The sequence below is a fragment of the Podospora pseudoanserina genome (genome assembly GCF_035222485.1).
Source record: "Podospora pseudoanserina strain CBS 124.78 chromosome 7 map unlocalized CBS124.78p_7, whole genome shotgun sequence".
Taxonomy (NCBI): domain Eukaryota; kingdom Fungi; phylum Ascomycota; class Sordariomycetes; order Sordariales; family Podosporaceae; genus Podospora; species Podospora pseudoanserina.
Window position 1 is genome coordinate 1,656,063 of NW_026946671.1, and position 24,270 is coordinate 1,680,332.

Sequence of the window (24,270 nt, forward strand, 5' to 3'; positions counted from 1 at the left end):
TCATGTCATTGGTGGTGTGGCGACCGACGTCAGAACAAATGCATGTTTGGGACCATCAAGGTACTCCGAAGTCCAAATGGCGCCCAGTTAACCTTTCTTGCCTCCGAACCCCCCAGCCGCTCTTGCCGAACAGTCGAAATCGCGGTCATGCTAGCTAGCCCTTCAAGAGACATTCCTCGTGGGCATTAGCAGCCATCTTCTCAAGAAGAGTATTGCACTTCCAATCCCAAGCTTCGGAACGGCTCGCCTAACCTTTGCAAATCCACACCAGTTCCGAGGCTGAAGATCAGTGATTTGGCCCGACCCTCCCAGACCAAGCCCAGATCGAGGTTGGAACTGAGCCGGGCCTTGAACACGCCCAGGTATTCCTCTTTACCCTCTGTTGGTTTCTCGGCAATCTTGACGGGTTCGGGTTCGGGTTCAGGGTCGTCTAGCCGCCATTCCATCTTTGCCTGGAAACTTCTCTCCTTTTTGCTCGGAAGTTCGGGCTGGTCGGATTCAAGATCAAGGCTGGGCTCGGCACCAAGCAGGAAACCGGCTGGTCGTCGGTTGCTCCATAGCTCTAAGCCGACAGCCCAATCACTCTCGTAGCTATACGCGTTAAACTCCATCCGTGTCGCCATGGCAAGAAAGTCCTTCGCCAGCACGGCATATGTGGTGTTGATGTTTCCCATGAGCGGGTTGATAGTAAGTGTCGCTGTCAGCGGCGTCCCTTTGTGCGTGGGTAGAGTTGCGAAACGTGCACCCAAGGACATGCCTCCAGACTTGTTCAAGGTCCCATAGTACATTTCTCCTCCAGCGCTGAAGCGGCCATAAATTCGCTCCTTCTCCGTGGATTCTGGACTGCCCGTCCCATTTTGGGAACCCATCACAGCTACGGAAGCATCCCCACCGAAATTATACAATCCTCTCAGGCCAAGAAGCCCTCCGTCGGTCGAGTAAAGCCCCTCGACTCCGTATTTCCCCCGGTCGTATTGAACGACGCTCAGCATTGTACCTCCGTTCCGCAAAGACTGTTCACTGACAGCCGATATCTGAACCTGCAGCGCCGGACTGAACCGCTTGATTACCATGGCCTCAAGCAGCGACTGTGGGAGATACAGCCGACCATACAACAGCGAGCTCTTGTCCTTATTCGGGACTTGACCCATATCCGCAACAGCAGGTACCTGGGGGATTGTCCCTATCTGAGGACCAGTTTCCCACGACCATGGTGTTCCTCCTCGTGAGCCGAGCTGATGCAGCCCGCGATAGGATCTCATAAGAGCCCCTAGCGGTATTTTGTCGGACTGGGCAGGAACGGCAGCCAGGGGGACCGAGCTGTGGAGGTATGATATCGAGCCGTCTACGACGCCTACATTGCAGAGTTGATAGCTGGTTGCGAAGTGTGGCGTGGCAAGGGAAGAAAGGCTCAAGCGAATTCCTCGAGGCAGCGGGAAATCAATCAGTTCTGTCGAACACGCATCGTCAGCTACGAAACCAGTGAGAGGGGCATGGGATAAACATGTGTACCTCTTGCTGTCACGTTCAAGTCCTTGTAGGAGTTATCCTCGCTCCATCCTGTAGCACCGTAGAAGGCATTTCTGACATACTGCATAAACTCCCGCATCGTCGTGCGGACGGGAATACAGTCCCTCCTCAATGCAGACCTGCAACCGGGTTTTGCTTCTTCCTTGTCATTGACAAATTTCGCGGGAAATAGGGAAGTTGTCTTCGGATGTTACAAAAGTGTCAGACGCCACGGTCAAGTAAAGCCAAGGTTTCGAGGCCTGGCCCATTGAATGTTTTGTGCTCCAATCATGTGCTGCATGGGCTGGCATGGGGAGCTTGACCCCACCATCCCGTCATCAGTGCAAGGGTCCCCCTCCACAACCTCACAACTTGGGGAGACACTCCATTTACATTAAGTGCGAAATGGCCTTGTGTATTCAGGTGTCCAAGGCGCTTCAAAGCTCCTGGCTCTATGGAACTACTACCCAAGTCTCGACCAAACATCACCCACCAAATTCCGCCACCCGACTCCAGGTCCCGTAACTCTCCCTGCACCTGATCTCTTCTACTCTCTAACTCAGTGCTCACCAAAGTTGTCGCGACCACTTGCAAACACCTTGTCAAAATCATACTCGAACCACCGGATGTTGGGGTTCAGCCCGGCAAACTTCCACACGCCATTGACCTTCTTGTAGTAGTGAGTGTTGTGGCTGTGGGCGTGGCCCTTGACCTCCACCTTGGACAGGGACGAGTCTGTGTAGACTTGGTGCGGCACGCGGAGCTGATGGTAGCCAATAATCTCGTCGTCGGACACTTTCTCCCACTTGCTGGCACCGCCAATGAAGTGCTGCGTGCGCAGAAGGGGGTTGCCCAACACTGACTTGTCCGAAATCATGCTGATGAACTCCTCGGCCGGCATGGCCTCCCAGATCTTGTCGAGGAACGACCGGTAGTCAATCTACGTCTTCAGTATCAGCCATTTTGCCCTGTCTGACTAGGCAGTTCTTCGTTGTGGATAGCCCATCAACATACCCGCAGGGTGGGAGCAATGCATCTTCGCAGACGGTCCCAGTCCTTGGAGTCGTAGCTGTCAGCCCACTCAAACGCAGCCTCAGTCACACCGAGGTAATCTATAAAACTTGATTAGGCTGCTTTCCAGAGTGATGGTTAGGACATACCCTCAAAGGTGATCTGCTGCTTCTTCTGTTGGGCCATGTTTGCGAAATCGGCTGTTTATTCTGTGTCGGCCCTCGTGTTCATCAAGTTTGACCAAACCATCCATTCGACCTGGGACTTTCCTCGATTTATGTACCCCCGCGGAAGCCGTCTAAGAATTACCAGCGTTGTGAATGAATTGGCCAATAATGCAAACAACAGCGCCGAAATCCCCAAGGCGGAGTCCGGATGTTGGTGGGGATGTGCGGACGGGATGTGGACTCAGCACCGTCGGACGGCGGGCTCGTGCCTCCCTGTTCTCCAAAAGGCTAGAAAGGAGACCCTTACCGACCAGTACCACCAGTCAAAGACTAGTATGACAGTTTCACGGATGGACCATTTCCCCTCTGATTAGCCGATGAACCGACTCTCCGGAACGAATTGTTGGCCAACGTCAAGCCAACTGTCAAGTCTAGAACGCGAACTACTGGAAACCGGATGAAGCATGCCTCATGACCGCGCCGCCCGATATCTGGGCCCGGTCCCGAATTACCCTCGCTTGATGACCGACATGCCGAGGCCTTTTGGACAACTCCGCCCTGGCCCCGTCTCTCAGAATTCAGTCTGTGCAACAATTTCTAGTCACAACGGTATACCAGCATTGCCATCTAGCAGCCTTCAACCTAGCCTTCAAGACTTCCCACTCCAGCCACTGTCATCGCTCTCATAGTCATTGTCGCTTGTGTCTTCATCGACAGAGAAAACAGCCAAAGCTTCCTCGTCGTCGTTATCAACGATGAAGACCTTAATGGGGTCGTCTTCCAAAACATCGCCATTCTCGTCGCCATCCTCGTCGCCATCCTCGTCCGAAGAGATTTCTATAACCTCGACTCCATCGTTTGCTTCCGCGCTGGAATTTTCCAAGGACTGTCTCGCCATTCGCCGTGTCACGCGCACCCCGTCTGGTGAAATCGCCATAACACCGCCCCTCGCCTTCCTTTCCAGGAACCGGGTGTATCTCCCCCTCCGCTTCTTTTGCTTCCTTCCTGGTGGCTCTGTCACACTCTGGTCTAGTGGCGAGGCTGTTTCCGGAGCAGTGACCTGTACCCTCTTTGTCATGACTGGGCGATGTGGCCTCTTCTTCCCCGTCTCTGGTGCTGCTCCAGTCGGCCTATCCCTACTCACCGTTTTGCCCCTTGCGCTATCTGCCCTCTTTCGGAAGAGGCTTCCCGTGGTAGCCCCCCACTTGTTTGCGACCTCATTGACTCTCTCCCAAACCCTTTGCCTGGCCTCCTCCCTGTTCACACCTTCTCTCAACAACATTTCGTAGTCTGTGTGAACATGCCTGATATGTGCTCGCACGGCCAGCATGACCTTGTCCTCCAACTCTCCTATCTTTGTGCTCCTACCCACTCTCCCGCTTCTCTTCTTGACGGCATGCTTGACGATGACCGGGATCGACTCTTTTGGTGTCTTGGGGAATAATTTGAGGATGATAGCCTCGAACTTATCTTCGATCAGCGCGTCCCGCTTCTGTACCGCCTGGGCTCGCTTGGGTGCGGTTTCGTGATAGGAGGAGAGCACTTGGCGGTAAATGCGATCTGGACAGCGAATTCCGAGGGTTCGATTGCGCTTATCAACAACGACATATAAAGGTTGTTTGGCGGCATGGGTAAGTAACCGGCAGTTTTTGGTAATGTAGATGTTGCCTTTTGGGACGTGGCTATACCCAGGTGGAACAGGGGTAAAGTGTAAAAGTTTCGGCTCGTGGGCGCTACTTGAGGAAGAAGGCATCGTGGCTTGCGTCGAGACACTGAGAAAGCTAGGAAAACGAACAGACAAATTCCCAAATGGGCCCGTTGACGGCAGTCGAATCCGAGTCCCGGGGCTTGCTGGCAGGCGAAAACGGGGCGGTTCTTCCCAAAATGCAATGTGCAAAAGGCAGCAACCAACTATTGATGAGTGAAAGGAGGTGACCTGTGTAGTTTACTATAGCAGGCCAGAAAGGCATTGACACATAGATATCCTTGAAATGAAAAAAGGGAAAGCCAGTTATAGGGCTGCAGTCGCTCTTTGTTGATGTTGGACGCCGTTCTCTCATTGGCTTTATTGATTTGCAGTCTGCTCCACGCCAAGGACGCACAGACCATTGCATCCAAATCTGTTTCCAGTTGGCAGCGTGGCAGCCAGCCAGGAACAACTTTTCATGCTCTCTTGCAACCTCAAAACAGAGACTTAAGAAAAGAATAAGGGCCCCACGATTTGCCTGAACAAATTCCTGGCCACGGGACTCAACCCAACATTTAGAAGCTCCATTCCCCTTGTTTCCCAACGCTATGCCACAGGCTGAGACGTTGGAATGATCATTCCACAAGCACTGGCGATGACCCCACCGTAATGAAGAACAAGACTTTCAGGCACATAACGTATGCCTGTGACAGGATGAAGTTTGAGGAAGAACAAGAGTGGAAGAGGCGAGAGATTAGCCGGGAAAATGGTTTCAATCATATAACCTGCGCACCTACCCTGCCTCTCTTATTAACCATGATATTTCTCTCCAGTATGCTGGACTGCACGTGCCCCACAAACTGTTGTTGGTGTTGAGGCTGAAATTAAGCTTTTATAAAGGTGAGGGTCACAGCGGCTCTTCCCGCATTCTTGAGTTGCACCAAAAATATTGTGGTGCGACAGTCTCAACCATCAGCAGCAGCCATGATTAATCATAAAATGCGGTGGTTGATTCCAATGATAGAGATAGCCACAAGATATGAATAGTACCTATTAAGTATATCGCGGTGGGGAATTGTTTGGTACTTCGTACCCGTAGTGGGGCATGAAGCCGAATTCCTATCCTTGTCCCTTCATGAATGCCAAGACACCCCCGTGTCTTTGCTTCAAGCCACCATCACACAGACCTCCGTGAAAGCACATGGCATAGATGGCCAACTGAGAATGGAAGTTGTTTGAGATCATGTTTAGTTTAAACTGAATTTGCTTAAAATTACAGAGACTTTTCCCTCATCCTGTCTGTTTCACTGCATCCAAGCGGAAGCAGAACGCTCCTTCTGCGGAATACTCGCTAGTCGGAATGCCCAGCTCCATCCCAGTGCCATCAAAAAGAACGCATCACTTACAGAACCGGCATATCAAACCAGAGTTATTCCGTTGCGTTACAAATCTACAGTTCCGGATCATCACCTCGAGTCGTAGACAGAATTTCTAGAATTTAACTTGGTTCAATAACATTGCCTCTTTTATTTTCTGCGCACGGCTAACTCGGCTTCTTTGCAGGATTGTATCGTCAGCTTCTATCAAACCCATCTTCTTCCAGCCCAGACTTCAACCCCACAGCAACGCAAGAACTCTATCTCACAATATGTGGGATAGTACGTTGGCTTTGGGTTGAATAGAAGCACCTCCGTTCGGACCGTTACAAATTGACCGAGATTGCGCTCGTCTCATTTTACCCGCCTGAGAGCGTCGCCAGCTCGTCAGCTTTCATTTCCCACTCATTGGTTGTGTATCACACGATCATATGAAATGGCCGGTTTTCATCGGTGGAGCACAAGACATAAGATGGTTGACATCTCACTTTTCTTCCCAGGACAGTCGCTCTAGATCTTTGGCCACGTGCGTGGGAGCGTCCAGATATTGCCATCAATTTGGATCTGCTCCTCAGCTCTGTAACCTCGATTACCGTCAGGAACAGCCGTTGGGTGGGTGGTTTATTCGGGCTGCACCTTCAGGCGCGGAGCCGCTTTAGGCTATAATCCGTCAGATTCCTGCCCCGGGCCAATATCTGTCATCGCGCAATCTTCTGGAACTAGAATCGAGGCCTTGGTGGTTCTTTCGAGTGCGATAACGGGTTGGTGGTCCTCTTAATTCCCCATTAACCCGACTCGAGACCGGGGTATCATCGCCAAGTACGATGAACCCGCAAACCGCACCAACCACCAGCCTCCAAGCCTTGCTGCGGTTGCATTTGGAGGTCTTCGGTATATTGTTATCCCATCACACACAATCTGGTACCCGGCTCTTGGCGGGCTCTTGCTGGGTCTGGGGAAAAGGAGTGACTGGCCAGACCCAGCATAAGTACATATACATCGAAGTTGTGCTTTAGGCTAACTGTGCCGCCACAGCTAACATCACACCTGGTACTCTCGGTGGTACTGCGCCGATCTCTTATCCGCATTCCGGGAGTTTGGGCAATCCTCCCGTCGTCTCCGTCCTGCAGGCTGCTAATAGTAATCCCGGGACCATGATGCCGAGTCTCCATGTCCACGAGCCCGCCAACGTGGTGGGTCGGAATAGAACTCGGCTCCTTTGCTACTCAGTCCCCTGAAAGGACACTCTACGGTAGCGGGACTCTATGATCGCATCATGCCCCTTGCATGTGCGGGGTTCATAGATGTATATCAAGGGCTGGTGCCATACGTTGGCCCTCGTTCAAGCTTGATATCTGTTCGAATCGCAGAAAAGCTTTTCATCAGAGCAGGCGGGCGCAGTCCGAAGCTGAAAATGCATCTCTCGTTTGCTACATCGATTACCTTGGTGAGCTTGGCTGCTGCCAACCCCCTATCGAACCGCTTGGCCAAGCGAGCAGCTATCGATGATTGTCTGCGAACTGCCAATGTGCCTGTTGACGCACCCAACTCGAACGACTGGAGGGCCGATTCCAACCCCTTCAACCAAAGACTCAAATATACACCAGTTGCCATCGCAGTCCCGACCACGGTTGCGCAGGTGCAGGCTGCTGTTTCATGTGCTGCCAAAGTTAAGGTCAAAGTCAACCCCAAGTCTGGTGGACATAGCTATGCATCCTTTGGGCTTGGTGGTGAAGATGGCCACTTCGTGGTGCAGCTGGATCGTATGAACGCTGTCACGTATGACTCGGCAACGGAGATCGCAACCGTCCAAGCCGGTGCTCGTCTTGGCCGCGTCGCGACAGCTCTCTATAACAACGGCAAAAGAGCGTTCAGTCACGGAACATGTCCAGGGTATGTTGCCAATACATCCACCTTCTGGCATGGTTGGAGTCAGTCACTCTCCTTTCTATTTGACTGCTAACCTTTTTCGTTAACTTTAGTGTTGGGGTTGCTGGGCACTCTCTGCATGGAGGTTTTGGATTCAGCTCTCACACCTACGGCTTGGCCGTCGACGCCATTGTTGGAGCAACCGTGGTGCTCGCGGACTCAAGCGTGGTCGAAACATCCCAAACTGAAAATCCTCACATCTTCTGGGCGCTGCGTGGTGCCGGGTCCAATTTTGGAATCGTGACGAGTCTCAAGTTCAAAACATTTGCCGCCCCTTCGCAGGTCACGGTTTTTGCCATCAACCTGCCATGGACTAATGCGAGTGCTATTGTACAAGGCTGGTCCATCATTCAAGACTGGCTCAAGGCCGAGATGCCCAAGGAGATGAACGGTCGTATCCTTGGAAACCGCATGCAGACACAGATCCAGGGCCTTTACCACGGTACCCAGGCTCAACTCCGGACGGCGATTCAACCCCTTCTCACCAAGCTCAATGCACAGATCTCTCAGCAACAGCAGTATGATTGGATGGGTGCATTCTCCTACTACACCTATGGTCAGCAGGTGGATGTTTCGCGTCCTTACAACTTGGTGCGTTTGAAGGACTCCAACCCATGACCACAAGACTAACCGTCATCTCAGGTTGAGACATTCTACAGCAAGAGTCTAGTCACGCCCGCCTTACCCAGTAATGTACTGCAAAACGTTGCCAACTACTGGATCCAAAAAGCTATGTCCAACAATCGTAACTGGTTCATCATCATCGATCTATATGGCGGTGCCAACTCGGCCATCACAAAGGTGGCCAGCAATGCAACGGCCTATGCGTTTCGCGACCCCAACAATCACCTTTTTCTTTACGAGTTTTACGACCGTGTAAACTTCGGCTCCTACCCATCAAATGGGTTTGAATTCCTAGACGGCTGGGTCAAGAGTTTCACCGATGGGCTCACCACAGACCAATGGGGAATGTACATCAACTACGCCGACCCGACTATGAATCGAACCATGGCGCAGGATGTCTACTACAGAAAGAACCTGCCGAAGCTGAGAGCGCTCAAGACAGAGCTTGATCCCACCGAGCTCTTTTACTACCCACAGGCTATTCAGCCCGTTTGATTGTGGACGATCAGGGCTTGTAGCACAATGAAATGAGGGTCTTGGATCTGCACGGGGTATTTAGATATTTGTACAAGAAAGCGGAACAGGAATCATACCAGAGAAAGCTGGCACCAAGCGAAATAAGCAGAGTATCAACCCTTGTTTTATCCGGAATAGGTCAAACCTCTTGTCGAGTGAGTACTTGGTCTCTCTGTGTAGACCATGCTGCCTGAAGCAGTCTCCTGTCCACTTCAGCACCGGCCTCGTGTTCAGACACCTTGAGTCTCAAAAAGCGCTGACCAGTGACCCCCTTGTCATAAACCCACTTGTTTGATCCATTTTTTTCAACGTGATTGTATCCATACTCTACTCCGAATTCAAAGAGATCACTCAACCCCTCCATTGCATACAGCACCGTCAGAGGATCGAAAGACGGACGGGCTGTAGTGTACCCGTAATAGACATACGCAGCCTTGACCGGGTCATCCCGCGGGCCTTCGTTGATCAGACGAAGGCCAGACGTTACATTTTGCCCTATCTCGAACCCAGAAAAGGTGATTGGGCTGCCCTTCCAAGTATTGACAACATGAGCGGTGATAGATGGGTTGCTCTGGCAATGTTCGTTAGCATGCTTGCCTCTGCTTGCCTCAGGCTACCCGCACTGGCAGGGGTAGGAGACAGATGAAAAGACCATGTGGCTTTGGTAACTCACGCCCCAGAAGTTGTATTCGTAGCCGGAGGGATATTCACCACCCATGATTACCAGTTCCGAGACTTTGGCGGCGATAAGATCGGGACCTGAAAGCGGTGAATATATATCTGACGAGGAATTAAGAAGCCCAGACAACTGTGTTCAACAGCACCATGATAGTTAGCGTCTGAACAAGGAAGCATAGCAGAAGCTAGAAGTAAACCAGTAGGGGAGGCAAATATATCAAACATTATCAAAGAATCCAATGGAAGTGATAGTGACGCTTTGATCAGGGGCTTCGGAGAGGATTTTTCGATACAGCGCGACTGGATCCCAGGCATCCTCGGCATGGCCCCAGGGCAACGAGCCTCCAGACCAGTGATAAGCCACTTTGCTTGTGTATTCGCCTAATTCAAAAAACCAAGAGTCGAAGAACGTGACATTGGTCAGTGGACGCCGGATCCCGATGGGAGTATTACTGCCATAATGGGCCAGAATGGCAGATGCTGCCAGGGCCGAGTAGGTGGAGGGGAAATTGATATTGACGGCGAGAAGGTCGGCGGAAGATGATGTGGCTGCGAGTAGCAGGGCTCCGGCGTCGCTGAAGGCGGGCATTGCGCAATGAGTCAGGAGAGAATAAGGCACAATTCTGAGGCAGATTGACTCACTCAACATCACTGAATAGATCAGTGTCTATGATGAGGCGTTTTGCTGTTGTTGGAGAGGCGGCGTGTGCTTGTATTATGCCGGCGAAAGCCAGGAGAAAAACAAGGCGATGAATCATAATGTTCGATGTTGTTGTATGATGTCGTCGTGAGGTTGTTGGCAAATGATGTTTAAGAGTGACATCAAGGTCTTGGCTTGTAAAGTTGGTGTAGGGTGTTACTCATGGCCAATGGCATGGTGGGTACCCTTCCGCCTACCATATTCTGTCACAGACACATGAGGCTTGCACAGTACACACAAGGTGGCACGAAAGCAGTTGGCGGAAAACATACCGGCTGGCATCCTGGATACAGGTATATATATATATATATATATACAAACTTGGGTTCGGCGCAGGGCAGAGGTGGCAGCCCAAAACGAGATCCCTTCCAGTGACATTGAACCCCTGAAACACCCTTTTCCTTTGTCACGTAACGCATTGGTTGATTGTAGTTGACTTATCCTTGTAGCGTCGTGCTCCAAGAGAACGCCAGTCAACAATGCTTGCCCAAGAAAGTTAACTAAGGCAATTCGAAGCCAGTGATGCACAATTGGCTAAAGCTTACGGTTCCCAATGGCACCTATGACATACAGAGTTGCCCCCTCACTTCTCATATATTAGAGAGCCCCAATGACTCCAAAGAGAGGGAGTAGATCGTAATCGGAGGCCATGAACAACTCTGCTACGTCAAATGAACCTTGTGGGGTTGGCAGCGCCAACTGCACCAGACGCTTTGCAACGAACCACCCTTCCAGCCGCCCCCAAACGCCATCTATGCTATTCTATGGTCTATACAATTCGATTCCCACTTTCCGGCCACCCGTATCTACCGCCCTGTTCTCGGAATTTGGCCTATGAGTCTCGGCCAAGGCGCTCCTCGTCATCGTCCCGAAGTTCATACGCTGGCCGGAATTTAGATGCGCCTTCGTCTACAGCCAAGGCGGGATTCGGACGGGTATCAGTGACGCCGCCAAGGGACGTGAAGCCACGGTTGTAAAGATCGCAAAATGGGATATCAAGATGGCGGATAAACTTGATCAATGGTTGTTAGCGTCACTCGTCTGGTGTGCAGGTGACGACGTGCTGAACTTACTGCCCAGATTTCAACATAATGCCAGTCGATCACAGGATGAATGCGCATAAACTGCGGCCAGCCCGCATCAGTGGGGTTGAAGTGCGAGAGAAACTCCCCATGGGGGTCGGTCCGTCTTGTCCCGAGAAATATGGCTCTGATCGCGGGACGGTCCAGTAGATATGCTTCGAGCGCGGGCCGCATTGGTAGCGCATACCGTTTCAGGTCGAGATTGTACTCCTGCGCCGTTCTCTCCACAAACTCCTCGACCTCGGTAAACGGATGACGAGAAACAATGTATATTGACTGGAGGGACTTGTTTGTGTGGAAGCTGTGAGCCGATTCAACGGGTTCCGACGTCGGCGGTTGTGATGGCAGAGTCGGAATCTCGGACGGGGCTGCGACAACACTCCCAGAGGAAGTCGGCGGGCTGGTGCAAGTTGGCAAGCAAGCCAAGATTAAAATCAGAAGCACCAGGCAGTCCTTGCCGCCGTTGTACGAGAGAGAGAGGTGATCGAGCCTACACGGTTGCATCCAAAGACAGGTCAGCGTCATGTCGCAAATGCAGCACATCACAAACGGCACGGCCCCCGCCTCACCCCGGGCAAGAAATGACGCAGCACCTACCCATATTGGCGCAGCGCCTCCTCGATCACGCCAATGGACACCCGAATCTGGCTCTGCACATTGCGCAAGACATTGTCGTTGGTGATGTCCTCGGTAAGGAAGGCATCGATCTTGCCCCGCAGCTCGTAGCAGATATCTGGCAGGGCGCGCTGCGGCGGTTGCGCGACGGGCGCGGGTTCACCTTGCTTCGCAACTCCGTTGGTTCTCGGGATGGCCTGGGAAGCGACGGCGTTGTCGTGTATCATGGCGGTGGTGTTGTTGCTGGCGAATGAGCAAGACATGGCTGGTAAAGTGAAAGTTGGCCCCTGCCAACCTCTGTCAGATGCCAGACCCAACTTCGATGGCCGCCCACCCCCAGCCCAGACATCATGGCATTCTAGAGTAGGTTGGTGGACAGGGGTAAGCGCGGGGCGGCAGACCGAAGTTGGCCCGACCGCCCGTTCTCCGTCAGCCGCCCTAACCGTAATTACACGCGCTGTTACGGATCGCTCATTTGGCTGCCGATGCACTAACAGAGGCTGCCGCGGCATCGCAGCAAGGTCAGGGGCCACTAACAAAAACATATCCACCCACTCGGACTGGTCAAGCTCCAGCGAAGAGTTCCACATGAGATGGCTCCAAAACGTCGAGCTGGACACGCATTCATGCCACCATGACCATGACGGCAAAGGACAAACGCATTGCCAGCAGACTCGAGTGCCTTCCCTCGGAACTCATCGAGCCTATCCTGGCCAACCTGACATTCCGAGATATCATTGCACTGTCGATATGTGCCGAAGACAACTGCCAACTGGCCAACGCTCCTGTCATCAGCCCAGCATGGAAGGACATCTGGCCTGTGTATGTGGCTCGGAGATCCGAGTTTCAGACAATCATGTCTCTAATAGTACCCTTGGGCGGCGGGAGCTGGTTAGCTTGATTTCCATTTCTCTCTGCTGTTATTTTTCCACTGTTGCTGATGGAAAATAGGCATGATCCTACAGATGGCGAGCTAGATCTGACTCCGGATATGTTTCGTCGAAGAATGGTACGTGGAAAAGAACTCTATTGTCATTCTTTGCCAGGAACTTTCACTGGAAGAAATAGCGGCGATAGTACCTTGGCTTACCAGTGAACCATTCCCGGATGCCGATGAACTGCGCCGCGAGCTCTACACAGAGATGAAAATGCTGAGATGCGCCTGTAGAGTGGACCCTGGGTCATATTCAACACCACTCGCAACCAAAGGCCAGCAACGTGTTTTTACACGGCCCGGGTGCCGTCATAAGCATACCAACCGACCGATACCGGGAAGATCGCTCCCACAAATAAGGCCTTCATGGATGGATATTCGGCTGATCAAACACGGCTCAACGCAGTTAAGGTCCAGCAACTCGTGGCATTGGCCGCTCAATACTCTCGCCACTACACCCGACTCAGGATGTCATTGGCACCGCAATCTCCACGCCAGAACATTAGCCACATTCCACAGCAGCTGCGAGTGGTTGCCGAGTTCATACCTAGGATTCTAGATCTTGATCGTCGCCGTGAGCCAAAAACATCCAAACATGGCCACTGTCGGTTTCGTTACTCGCATGCTTGTCTCATACCTTATGATTGGCGTCTCCGCCTCTGGACCAGGGTTGTAGAAGCCTACCCTTCCTTGCTGGACATCACAGAGAAACCAAGCCCCATCGTTCTTACAATCCAACCTCCGCCCGTCCGCATCTCTCAGTGTCTTCAGATTGCTTTGCAAGGGCTCGACAGGTGCTACGAAAAGCCTACAGTGATGAGCAGTAGACCGTTCACGATGGGAGTCCCAGTCTCACGAACCGAACTAAACGATGGTGCGTTTGTTCATTTCGCAAGGTCTTGTGGCCTCTCCGAAGAAGATAAGCTGACCGTTTCACAGATGTTCCAGTATTTTCGGTGCACGAAAAGCTGCTTGATTTACATCTTTGTGGGAATGCCCGCTCCATGATCGATAGCCGGGAAATTGAGTGGCTGGATGCGTTCCTCCAAGCAGTTGAGTGGATGAAAGATACGTTCCCGGAGCTTATTATAAAGATCATACGGGACGAGGCTAAGACATAATAAGCCGTGGCAAAAAAGGAACTAGTTGATGATATTTGGAGTGATCGTCCCGTTTTGCCATGTCGAATCATCTGTTCCCGTGTAGCTAAGTTGTGATGCGGGCTTCAATGGACTGTCACTACGCCTTCTTTGCTGTGCGTGTGTATCTTTGCTTGGCCTTGAGCCATGACTTGCACGTGATGAACAGGTAAGGTATCTAGCCCTGATATGGTCTATCAAAAATTACAGGGCTTCATAAAGCAAGAGAGGACTATTTTTGGCGCCATTTATATGTTTAACTACAGTTCAAGAGGTGAGTCATCTTCAAGGGCCAGTCACTAAGTTGCGTAACCTGTTGACGATCGTCGAAAACTCGTTGCCTGTGTTTCAAGGCCTATTCAAGAGGTCCAAGTAGAAAGGCATATATTGGATAGCTGTTTGGAGTTCGGTGGAGAGCACCAAGAAGACTAAAATAATAGCCTACATAGGTACCTGTGTACATTGAATGGCCCTTTTCACTTTGTACCGCGGAGGGTATTGTTTCAGGGGATTATCCAAACAAAGTTTAATTATACAGCAGGGCATGCAAGCTTCACTTTCCAAATACATCCTTCACCTTTGTGTGTCAACATCGACCTCCACTGCGCCATAATGTTTCAGAAATCACTTCCAGACAGGCGTCCCTTCCACTCCCCGATTGCAACTGGCCACAACACCTTCCCGGCGCCATCCTCCACGCCATCCATTTCGGGTGCAGCAGACATGTACCCTGGATTTGTATTCACCACCAGGCCTTGTCTTCCACATGATAGAAGCTTCTGGTTGGGCGATCATGTTGATGGCAGCTTTCGTCATGTTGGTATGAACGTATGCCCCATTCTTAGCTGCATGTTTGGTTTCATTTTCAAAGACTCCCTCCAGGGATGAGACAGTGATAGTGTATCCAAGCGGTCTGAGGTCCTTGCCTCCTTGCGTACTCTTGTCGATGCCAGCTCGCGTTGGCTGACCTAGCCTTTCCCGTTTGCCTTGACCTGGCGCTGGACCACATTTAGTGTCTCCGTGAGCTTCATTGGAGGGTCGCGGGGATAAATCAAGATGCATGGTAGATCCCATGACAGGAAATAACTCCCTGTAGAGGATAAGAGGTACAAAAGCGTTGGCCTGGTGCAACGACACCACGTCTTTATATAGTATTTCGGAGAGAGTCTGGACAGAGGACGATTCAAAGTAAGGATGTCCCAACTCTATACGATGATCAGCCTTAACACCATCAAAGAGCACCACGTTGTATTGCTGAGAAGAGGCCTCATACAGGCCGGAATCAGGGTCGACAATCATAAGACGATATAGCCACTACTCGAAATCTGGTGCTTAAGAGTATCACAACGGTGCATGGTTGTGGTATCTTGTGGTAGTTAGCCTAGATTGACACGAGCACGGGTGCCAAGGGCGGTTTTTCCGCTCAGTTGGAGCGACCCGGGAAGTGAGTGAGCTGAGTCGGCATAGCTGAAGACACCGCATGGTCGACACATTAATATAACAGAGACGAGAGCGGCTTGGGAGTCAGCAGCTGATATGCCACTGGACCTCATCCCGCCAGTTACAAGGTGACAGTTCGGCAGGTCTCGATCCATCAGCTTGGAGACTCGACTAATGAAATGGCAGCTCATGACTAATTGTCAGTTTAAGGGGCTTCGAAGCACGATAAGATAGGAGCTTAGTATAGAAGAGGGTGTGTAAATAATAATGATGAATTAAAAAGAATCACTGTAAAGTAGAAACTGTATATGGACACATTCTTTGTTCAGTATTCAAATATTACACTTTATAGGTGTTAGGGTTATATATAGCTTTTATTAACTAAATCTCTTACTAAATTACTGTTTCTATATTTATAATCAAGGTCCTAGTCGTTAAACCCCAAATTATTAACCCTTTAATATTCAGGTTCTTGATAATCCCTTAATAATAATAACTAGATAAAAAAAGAAAAGCTAGCGCCTGGCGTTAAATAGGTAAATAATAGCGTTATTTAATATTAAAGCAGTAAGGTTAATATATATACTAAGGGACTGAAATAACTCTACATCTCCATTTGTAGGGATCTAGCTAACTAGGTCCCTAAAAGTCAAAGGCTTTTTTATACGAGTTAAGGTACAAAATCTAGGGTATAAAATATCTATAATAATTCGAGTAGAAAAAACCCCCAAAAAACCAAAAAAACTACAGAAAACTCTATGTATGTAAGATATAATGCTTCAGGAGTAGCCTTACCCACTATACTAAAATAAAAAAACTAAGCTTAAGCACGGGATGTTTATAAAGCTTTAAGCAAAGATAACGTTTTTTTAATATTTGCTAAACGATACCGAAAAATCTATCCCCGCTTTATTCAAAACTAACAGAATATAATAGGTCACCGAATTAGTATCAAAGAAGTATAATAACTTAACAAAATAAATATTGAAGAGATAAAATGATACACTTTTAATCTTTCTGTAATCCAAATTTTGACTTATAAAATGAGAAATTAATCCCTATAACTCGGCTCTTTACTTTAAAATTCTCTAATGTTATTTAAAAACATAATAACTAAAACCAAATTAAATATAATTACATTCATAATTTTTAATTCGGCTTTATAGAGTAAATCAAGATTTGTTTGTAAATGAAACTAAATTTTAAAAATTTGAAACTTAATAACTATAACTTATATTGTAAATTACTAATAAAATATTCGATTTGATTTTTATTAATTGTAGTTTAAGAAATTGTAGGGTTAATTTAATTAAGTATAAAGGAAGGTAGTTTAATTAAAGGAAAGTAATAAGAAATATTAGAATAGTATAAAAAAGATAGGTAAAAATTTCGTTAATTTTATTAGTAAAGGTTGTTAAAATATTTAAAAGGTTAGTACGTAAATATATTTACAACTCTAATGAACCCCACCTAACGGAGGGACCGCCTATTATGAGGACCTAACTAGCTAGGTCCCAATGTAAAATGTTGATATATTATTTTTCTAATTGGTTTTATTACCTTCATAATTAACTAATTATACTTTTTTCTACTCATCTTATACTATTTTCAAACTAGCTTTTTACTTTTACTTTAATCAACAGTATAAGTTGTACATTTAACTTAATTATTTTATTTATTTAAATATTTAAACTATACAATAGTTTTATGGAAATCTTGAAAAGAACCTGCTAATAGTTTCCATTTAATTATTAATTTAGACGAAAATATATTAGCATTAAAGATTCTAATTTAAATTTTCATGAAAAATAAGAAGTTAAAAGATATTTTAATTCAAAATATTTATTTAATAATTATGAAAAATTAACTTTTTCAAAGTAAAAGTAATATAACCTTTATAGTGTCGAGATTGTTTAGAATTGATGATAAAATAGAAATAAATATGCGATTTAATATAGTATAATCTTTAATTTAGTAGAATTTAATTCTATGATTAGTAGTAAGATTTTTTGATATTTAGTAGAAAGTAATATTATATTAATATTATGTCACAGACCAACCATATAGCAAGGCAGAGTGGAGACTGCAGCGGGTCGTAGGGAACCAATCAAGTAAGATACAAGGGCGGGGCTGCAGGACAAGCGGGGCGGTCACGTCTTGGCAGAGCTGAGCCGGCTCAGTAGGCTCAGCAACTGAGCGTGGTGAGCTAGGTTGGATCACCACCGTTTACTACTGAGCTATGGTGAGCCAGGTACGGAGGTACCTGGTGGATTAAAAATCTATATATACGGAGGAATTGGCTAGTGTAAATAAATACTTCCGCAGTGTATAATAATTCTAAATTATAGTCGTTAATATTTAAACAATTGTAATTAAAATAATCTATTATTATATACTGTCTAGCTATAATGAACTAGGATTGTTTAGAAGTGCCTGCAACTAGTATCCCTTTTAGAGGTTCTAGATAGGGGTTCGTTATACGTTATACACTTACTTTAACTCTATTACGGATAAATTAAAAGCGTCTTTTTACTACTATAGCCGGACCTAAAAACGTTTAAATATGAAGCGTCCCGCTTAGCTTAAGTAGCGAGGGACCTTCTACTAGCACTAGACCTATACTCTTTACCGTAAAGTAAGTTATTAAATATTTTAAAAAATTTAAAGATAAAGTGTATTAAATCCGGAATTAGATTTTCGCCATTTCCATTATATTAATCTAAAATTCATACATACGTAATATTACTAACGATAAAAGATTAATATAGTTTTTCTATAATAGCCTTAAAAAAAGGTAAAAAATAAATTATATGAAGAGTCGAGGTCCGATATTATCGATAAGTATATCGTTATAGATATACGTATCGATAATTGGTAGTTCTAGCGTTATATAAAAAAGAAAAATAATAATCGGGGTTATTACGATAATTATACTGAGGAATACTTTTATAATAATCATTTTAATATTATATGTCTAGAACCGATAAACGTCGATATTATATGATAATAAAGGCTGTAAAACTAGGGCTAAAGTAAAAATAACTTCAAGTATTTTAATTATAGTAGAGTAAAATACCTCAAAAAGGACTATAAAGCATTTAAGCGACTCAGATAAAGAAAAGAAATTGTATTAATTATTATATTAAAAGGACCGAGGGTTATAAAGGTCGTAATTACCGGGTGTTAATAAAGCAAAACGGTAAACTTCGAGGAAGATTTTGATTAATACGTTAAATAAGAGGAAATAGAGTTCTAAGAGCTACGGGAAATAGTAGAAAGGCTGAAAGCGAAATATAAAAAAAGAGATCTTTAAACATAGGTATTTTAAGATAAAGTAGTACGAGTTACTACAGAAATTACTATAGAGGTCGTTAAAGATAATAACCTTATGTAATAGAAAAAACCTTTCTAATAAACGATATTAAAAAAGTAATATAGTAAATATAAAATTATTATTTCGTAAAAAGTATAGCCTATAAAAGTTTAGAAAAATATTAAAAAGGTAAGAAAGTTATTGATATTAAAATCGCGAAGCTATTAAAAAATATATTTATACTTATACGGTATGTACCTTATAAAGGAAATTCAATATATTTTTTTTTAAGTATCCGGAATATTAGAAAGTATTTTATTTTTAATATATAATATATGAATATATAAAGTACTATTAAGGTAAAATACTATACGGTTCTTAACCGGTACATAAGGTAAGTAAAGATAATAAGCTATCGTTAATTAGGAGGATAATGGTAAAGTAAAAGAAAGCCTAAGAAGAACTAAACGATTATATTTTCCAGAACGTTTAAGGCCCAGTTAAATTAAAAAATAGCTTCTAGATAATATAGTTTACTTTAGAATATATAAATTACTATTTCAAATTTATAGAGGTTAAAAGAATAAATTATATTATAGTTTCTTAAAAAAACCTGTATTAAAATACTACTTAAACATAAACTATATAATATATTTATGAAAAAAAACTAAGTAATATTATTAAGTAAAAGTACTTAAGTAAACGATTAAATAAAAGAACTATTATTAAGTATAAATATAATAGATATTAAGAAAATAAAAGACGGAAATTAAAAGGAAGTTAAACGGAAATAATTAAAAGACTTTATATTATTAAATAACTTAAAGTAAAAAAACGTTTTTAAGTAATATAATTGCTTAAAAAAATTGCGGCCTTTCGCGAGGGCCGGTAACCTCTAACGGACTATAACTAGTATTTTTAAGAATGTTATTACAAAACGAAGGTATAAAGTAACAACCGGAAACTTATTAGCGAAGTGGCTACTATATAAAAAATTTAAAAAGATTAATACTTATAAATTATGGAATATTAAAAAAATTATTAAAGTAATAATATTAGTAAATAGAAATGTAAAGACAAATTTAATCTCGCTATAGTTCGTCTTTTAAACTGAAATATTATAAAAGAAAAAAAATGAATGGATCGTAATATCAAGATTATTTCTAACGTAAAAAGTATATAAATCAATATTATTTCTCAAATATTATAATTAAAGGAAAGAAATTTTAATTATATTTAATAATATAAATATAAGACTTATAAAAGATGAAATCTTAAAGGTAATTTTATTATAAAAAGTATAACTTGAATACTAATTAGAAGGATAATAACTATTTATAATTAAGAAAAGTTTAAAGGTATTTAATCAATAATAGAATATTAAAAATAAATATAAAATAAAATATAAATTATATACCCTCGATAATACTCCTGTAAAGAGATTAAAAAGTAATAATATACTTTATCGATATAAATAATAAGATAGAAAAAGTAACCTTAATAATATTAATGGAAATATCGGAGGTTAATAAACATACTTATTATAATAATACAGAAAAAAGTAAGAAAAAAGTAATATTGCTATAATATTAAAGATACCTAACTTTTATGGCTAAGTATTTAGAGAGACTTTTAAAGTCGGGACTATAGAATTACATAATTAAGTTAAAAAAAGAGTTAAATTACGGCTATTTACGGTTTATTATATTAATATTAAGTAGAGTAAGAGTTACGGAAACATTTAAATAAAAGTATTTTAAAAAGATATATTAGGGAGTCTATATTACTAATAGAATACCCGATATTTACTGTACCGAAAACCGACGGTGGTTTATAATTATATATAAGTTATTATTAACTAAATAATGAAATGGTAAAAAATAATATTTTTTATTATTAATATTTAGGTTATAAAGATTAAATAACTAAAGCGTAATACCTTATATACTTAAATATACCTATCGGGTACACCTATATATAAAGTAAAGAAAGGAATAAATAAATAGTAACGTTTTATATACTTTATAATTATTCTAAATATTTTATAATATTATTTAGGTTAATTACTATATCTACGACGTTTTAATCTATTATTAATTATATAATCCGGAAGTACCTCGATAAAATAATAGTATACTATCTTAATAATATTTTTAGGTACTTACGTACTTTAGAAAACTATAAGCGGTATATAGAAGATATATTTAATATACTATGTTAAGCTGGACTTTTAATTTATAAAGAAAAAAGTAAGTTTTATATTTACAAAATAATATTTAGGATATTTAATATTATTAAGTAAAGGTTATATTAAACTTGGGAAACTTATGGTAAATAGAACCTAATTTACGTTATAATTATCAATATCAATTTAAGAGTTTTTCAGGTTTATAAATTTTTATCGGATATTTATTTAAAAATATATAATTATTATATAGTTGTTTAGTTAATTAAAAAAATATAGAGTTTTAGAAAAGATAAGAAAAAAAGTAAGTTTTTTAACATCTGAAGGAAACTATTTTAAAGGATTTAGTATTTGGATTATTAAACTTTAATAAATTGTTCGAGGTTAAAGTTAATATATTAAAGTATATAATCGGCAATTGTTAGGTTAGCGACATAATAACGGAAAGCTATACCTAATAACTTTCTTTTCGAAAAGGTTAAAAGGGATACGTTAGAACTTCTTAATTTATAATAAAAAACTATTTGCTATTATTAAAACGTTTAAAGAATAAAAGTTATATTTTAAGAATATTAATTAAAAAAGATAGGTCTATACGGATTATAAGAACCTACAATATTCTATTATTACGAAAGTCCTTAATGTACGGTAAATATAAAAATTAAAGTTTCTTTCCGGGTTTTATTTTAAATCAACTATAAAAAGAGTTTAGAAAATGTTAAAATAAATATATTTAGCCGGGTAACCCATTATTATAACAATATGTTCAGGGAGTTAGTATTATTATTGTAAGAGACGTTAAAAGATACTTTTCGCTATTTATTTAAGCCATAAATAAAGTATTATATAATATATTATAAATAAAATTCTTTTAATAAATATTAAGGGAAATTAGGTAACAATATTATCGACGAATATTAATAGGAAAAGTTAGAGATATCAAGTATTTAGAAAAAATAGTTAGGAAAAACTATAGTGTAAAAATCGAGCGTACGTAAAGTTAAGTAATAAAAGGGTATTAACTGTATAAATTTATAGATCGAAGTTCGGAGAATATGTAGGTATCGTAAGGACTATAGAAAAGAGTAAATAGTATTTGAATTAGTTAAAAATTAAAAATAATATTAAGGAAATTCTTTAATTATACTATAGAAACGAAAGAATAAGGGTTACGAGGTAAAGGCTTTATAGATTTTTAGAGCTATTTGTCACGGCTTGACACCTGGTGGGGCGCGGCGCGCACCATGGACCAATCATTAGTATAAAAGCAAGGACTAATTAGAACAGGATTATTGGGATCGAGGATCGATCTAGAAGAGTTAATCCCAAAAGGGACAGTATCGATAGGATCGATGGTTGAGTCTATCGATCCAGGATAGTGCCAGGCATAATATAGAGTCTATATATACGGAGGAACTGGCTAGTATAGATAGATGGTTCCGCAGTATGCAATTTAAATTTATATTTACGGTATTTTATATTTATATTAAGATATTTCATTATATACTATTTAAATACACCAAACTAATTATTAGAAGTTACTTTTAACCCGTATCCCTTTTAGAAGTTCTGTATAGGGATTCGTTATACGTTATATATTAATTTTAATTTTATTATAAATAAAATAAAAGTATTAAATTAATATTATAGCCGGAAACGTTAATATTTAAGGAACCTTAACTTAATTTACTATTAATTAGGTTTTCGCTTATATTTAAAAGCTTAAACATAAATTATACCTTTCTTACGATACTCTTATATAAAAAAATATTATACTTTATTAAGAAATTAGTATTTAAGGTAAGGAGGGAAAGCGTATTAAGCTCGAGGTACCCGACCGGTATAGAAATATAAAAGGAAAGTTAAAGGATTTTCAATTTAACTTCAAACTTTTTTTCGGTACTACCCTTCTTGCTTCCCGGATAAGGAATCTAACATTATATACGTTACGTTTAGGCTTAAGGGTATAGCTTTTATATAGTTTAAGCCGATTTTAGGAGACTACTTCGATTATACGAATCGCGAAAGAGATTGCTTAAACGTATTTTAAGTTATACGAGGGCTTTAAAAAAAATTTAAGGAGGTATTTAGAGAGTACGATAAAGGTAAATGTACTTTGAAGCGATTAGTTAGTTTTAAGTAAATTTAATTTACTATCGATTATACTATAGTATTCAGGATAACTATGTTCCGTAACGTAATTAATAATAAAGAAGTAATATAATTATTTTATAACGGGTGTAAAACGGAAGTTAAGGATAAGCTATATTAATTAAAGCGGCCGGAGATTATCGATAATTATATTATAATAGCGGTCCGTATCGATAATTAATAATATTAGTACCGTAAGGAGCGTAAGGATAGATATATATATAAAGACTTTACTACTTTAATAATAATAAAAATTACTTTTATAAGACTTACGTTTTAGGGACTATTTACGTAGGACCTATAAAGGTTAATATTATTAGCGATAAAAACCGTAAAACCAGAGTTAAGGTAAAAATAATTTTAAGTATCTTAAATACGGTAAAGTAAAATACTTTAAAGAGGACTGTAGGGTATTTAAGTAATTTAAATAAAAAAAGGAAATCGCGATAATTATTATAATAAAGAAACCGAAGGTTATAAAGGTTATAGTTATCGGGTACTAATAAAATAGAGCGATAAGCTTTAAAAAAAACTTTTATTAATATATTAAATAAAAGGAAATAGAGTTCTAAAAACTACAAAAGGTAATAAAAAGGTTAAAAGTAAAATATAAGGAAAAGAATATTGAAATATAGGTATTATAAAAGTAAATAATATGAGTTTTTATAGAAATTACTATGGAGGTCGCTAAAAACGATAATCCTATATAATAGGAAAGGTTTATTAAGCAAACGGTATTAAAAAAATAATATAGTAAATATATTATTATTATTATATAAATATGGTTTAATGAACTCAAGTATAAAGACTAAGAAAGATATTAAAAAGATAAAAGAATTATTAATATTAAGATCGCGAAGTTACTAAAAATATATTTATATTTATATAGTATATATTTTATAGAAAAAATATGATATAATTTTATTTTAAATATCGGAAATATATAAGAAATACTTTAATTTTAATATATTATATATAAATATAAAAAATATTATTAAAGTAAGTTACTATACGGTTATCAGCCGGTACGTAAAGTAAGTAAAAAAAATTATAATTAATCAGGAAAACGATAGTAAAATAGGAAAAGCTAAAAAAAGCTTAAACGATTACCTACTATAAAAAAGAAAAGAAATAACTTAATTAAAAAACGGGTTATAAATAATTTAATTTACACCGAAGTAAATAATATATTACTTAAAGTATATAGACAAAAA

At 41.9% G+C, this 24,270-nt stretch overlaps 8 protein-coding genes across 8 annotated transcripts; 3 read left to right on the forward strand and 5 right to left on the reverse strand.

Annotated features, from left to right (window-relative positions):
- Positions 1-200: 200 nt before the first annotated feature.
- Positions 201-1,609, reverse strand: MDM10 (Mitochondrial distribution and morphology protein 10; the record flags this gene model as incomplete). The annotated part of the gene is made up of 2 exons (XM_062950781.1): positions 201-1,450; positions 1,513-1,609. 2 exons carry the CDS (start codon positions 1,607-1,609, stop codon positions 201-203), a joined length of 1,347 nt encoding a protein of 448 aa, XP_062796824.1.
- Positions 1,610-2,068: 459 nt separating this feature from the next.
- Positions 2,069-3,051, reverse strand: SCD1 (Scytalone dehydratase; the record flags this gene model as incomplete). Its single annotated transcript, XM_062950782.1, has 3 exons — positions 2,670-3,051; positions 2,524-2,621; positions 2,069-2,449 (listed from the first exon to the last, which is right to left on the reverse strand). The coding sequence occupies exons 1-3, from the start codon at positions 2,704-2,706 to the stop codon at positions 2,069-2,071; spliced, it is 516 nt and encodes a 171-aa protein (XP_062796825.1). The 5' UTR covers positions 2,707-3,051.
- A 285-nt stretch (positions 3,052-3,336) lies between these two features.
- On the reverse strand, positions 3,337-4,440 carry QC764_711620 (uncharacterized protein; the record flags this gene model as incomplete). The annotated part of the gene is made up of 1 exon (XM_062950783.1): positions 3,337-4,440. One exon carries the CDS (start codon positions 4,438-4,440, stop codon positions 3,337-3,339), a length of 1,104 nt encoding a protein of 367 aa, XP_062796826.1.
- A 1,746-nt stretch (positions 4,441-6,186) lies between these two features.
- On the forward strand, positions 6,187-7,019 carry QC764_0107070 (uncharacterized protein; the record flags this gene model as incomplete). Its single annotated transcript, XM_062941123.1, has 4 exons — positions 6,187-6,193; positions 6,356-6,511; positions 6,786-6,943; positions 6,981-7,019. The coding sequence occupies 4 exons, from the start codon at positions 6,187-6,189 to the stop codon at positions 7,017-7,019; spliced, it is 360 nt and encodes a 119-aa protein (XP_062796827.1).
- Positions 7,020-7,026: 7 nt separating this feature from the next.
- On the forward strand, positions 7,027-8,938 carry QC764_0107080 (uncharacterized protein; the record flags this gene model as incomplete). Its single annotated transcript, XM_062941124.1, has 3 exons — positions 7,027-7,643; positions 7,733-8,270; positions 8,322-8,938. The coding sequence occupies 3 exons, from the start codon at positions 7,027-7,029 to the stop codon at positions 8,796-8,798; spliced, it is 1,632 nt and encodes a 543-aa protein (XP_062796828.1). The 3' UTR covers positions 8,799-8,938.
- Positions 8,757-10,426, reverse strand: QC764_711640 (uncharacterized protein). Its single transcript, XM_062950784.1, has 5 exons — positions 10,140-10,426; positions 9,721-10,072; positions 9,493-9,627; positions 8,897-9,390; positions 8,757-8,845 (listed from the first exon to the last, which is right to left on the reverse strand). Exons 1-4 carry the CDS (start codon positions 10,253-10,255, stop codon positions 8,959-8,961), a joined length of 1,035 nt encoding a protein of 344 aa, XP_062796829.1. The 5' UTR covers positions 10,256-10,426; the 3' UTR covers positions 8,757-8,845; positions 8,897-8,958.
- A 139-nt stretch (positions 10,427-10,565) lies between these two features.
- FAD1 (3'-phosphoadenosine 5'-phosphosulfate sulfotransferase) lies at positions 10,566-12,675 on the reverse strand. The gene is made up of 3 exons (XM_062950785.1): positions 11,877-12,675; positions 11,271-11,769; positions 10,566-11,209 (listed from the first exon to the last, which is right to left on the reverse strand). The coding sequence occupies exons 1-3, from the start codon at positions 12,482-12,484 to the stop codon at positions 11,030-11,032; spliced, it is 1,287 nt and encodes a 428-aa protein (XP_062796830.1). The 5' UTR covers positions 12,485-12,675; the 3' UTR covers positions 10,566-11,029.
- Positions 12,529-12,990, forward strand: QC764_711660 (uncharacterized protein; the record flags this gene model as incomplete). The annotated part of the gene is made up of 2 exons (XM_062950786.1): positions 12,529-12,785; positions 12,846-12,990. 2 exons carry the CDS (start codon positions 12,529-12,531, stop codon positions 12,988-12,990), a joined length of 402 nt encoding a protein of 133 aa, XP_062796831.1.
- Positions 12,991-24,270: the final 11,280 nt, after the last annotated feature.

Bases quoted from the DNA above. Each gene is read 5' to 3' on its own strand.
- QC764_711640 (XM_062950784.1), bottom strand. From the start codon at position 10,255: ATGATTCATCGCCTTGTTTTTCTCCTGGCTTTCGCCGGCATAATACAA. The intron at 10,073-10,139 runs GTGAGTCAATCT...GCCCGCCTTCAG, and splicing joins GATCTATTCAGTGATGTTGA to CGACGCCGGAGCCCTGCTAC. The intron at 9,628-9,720 runs GTTTGATATATT...TGTTGAACACAG, and splicing joins CCATTGGATTCTTTGATAAT to TTGTCTGGGCTTCTTAATTC.
- FAD1 (XM_062950785.1), bottom strand. From the start codon at position 12,484: ATGTGGAACTCTTCGCTGGAGCTTGACCAGTCCGAGTGGGTGGATATG. The intron at 11,770-11,876 runs GTAGGTGCTGCG...GCAACCGTGTAG, and splicing joins GAGGCGCTGCGCCAATATGG to GCTCGATCACCTCTCTCTCT. The intron at 11,210-11,270 runs GTAAGTTCAGCA...CCATTGATCAAG, and splicing joins ATTATGTTGAAATCTGGGCA to TTTATCCGCCATCTTGATAT.